Source organism: Trichechus manatus, unplaced genomic scaffold (assembly GCF_000243295.1).
Source record: "Trichechus manatus latirostris isolate Lorelei unplaced genomic scaffold, TriManLat1.0 scaffold01333, whole genome shotgun sequence".
NCBI lineage: Eukaryota > Metazoa > Chordata > Mammalia > Sirenia > Trichechidae > Trichechus > Trichechus manatus.
In genome coordinates, this window is record NW_004445269.1 from 5,589 (window position 1) to 6,091 (window position 503).

Genomic DNA, 503 nt, shown 5'->3' on the forward strand with positions numbered 1-503 from the left:
ATCTCTGGATCTTGGGCGACGTCTTCATCCGCCAGTACTATACCGTCTTTGACAGGGCAAACAATCAGGTCGGCCTGGCCCCCGTGGCTTAAGCATGAAGTCTTCTGGCCACTTCCCAAGAAGTCCTGGCCTCAATTCTGTGCCCACTCTAGATGTACATAATTCTCCTAGTTGTCTTCCTGTGGGGTTGTGAAGGTGGATTCTCGGCCCTGTCCCCACCCCGCCTTGTGCCAATGATGTAGAATAAAAACGTAGCCTACTGAAAAATGCTTTATGGAGTTCCTTCTCTTTGTTGGTATTTCTCCTTCACGTCACCAGAGTCAGGACACCAGGGCTGGGGACAGAAATGACCATGTCCACTCGGACAGCACCTAACACAGTGACACAGGCAGTAGACACTTTATCCTAGAGCCAGGAAGACAAATGGGGCTCAGAATGGGGGCAGAAATGCTGTGCTCCATGACTTCCCCATAGAATAGGGCAGTTAAGCTCTTGGTTGAGGG

The 503-nt window shown here is 50.9% G+C and overlaps 1 protein-coding gene across 1 annotated transcript in view; it reads left to right on the forward strand.

Moving 5' to 3' along the window:
* Positions 1-92, forward strand: part of LOC101359613 (pepsin A-like) — a gene marked incomplete at its 5' end in the record, with an annotated part of 5,426 nt that extends 5,334 nt beyond the window's left edge. Inside the window, 1 exon segment of the mRNA XM_023725887.1 lies at positions 1-92. Within this exon segment, the coding sequence (XP_023581655.1) occupies positions 1-92 (92 nt within the window).
* Between the last annotated feature and the right edge of the window lie 411 nt (positions 93-503).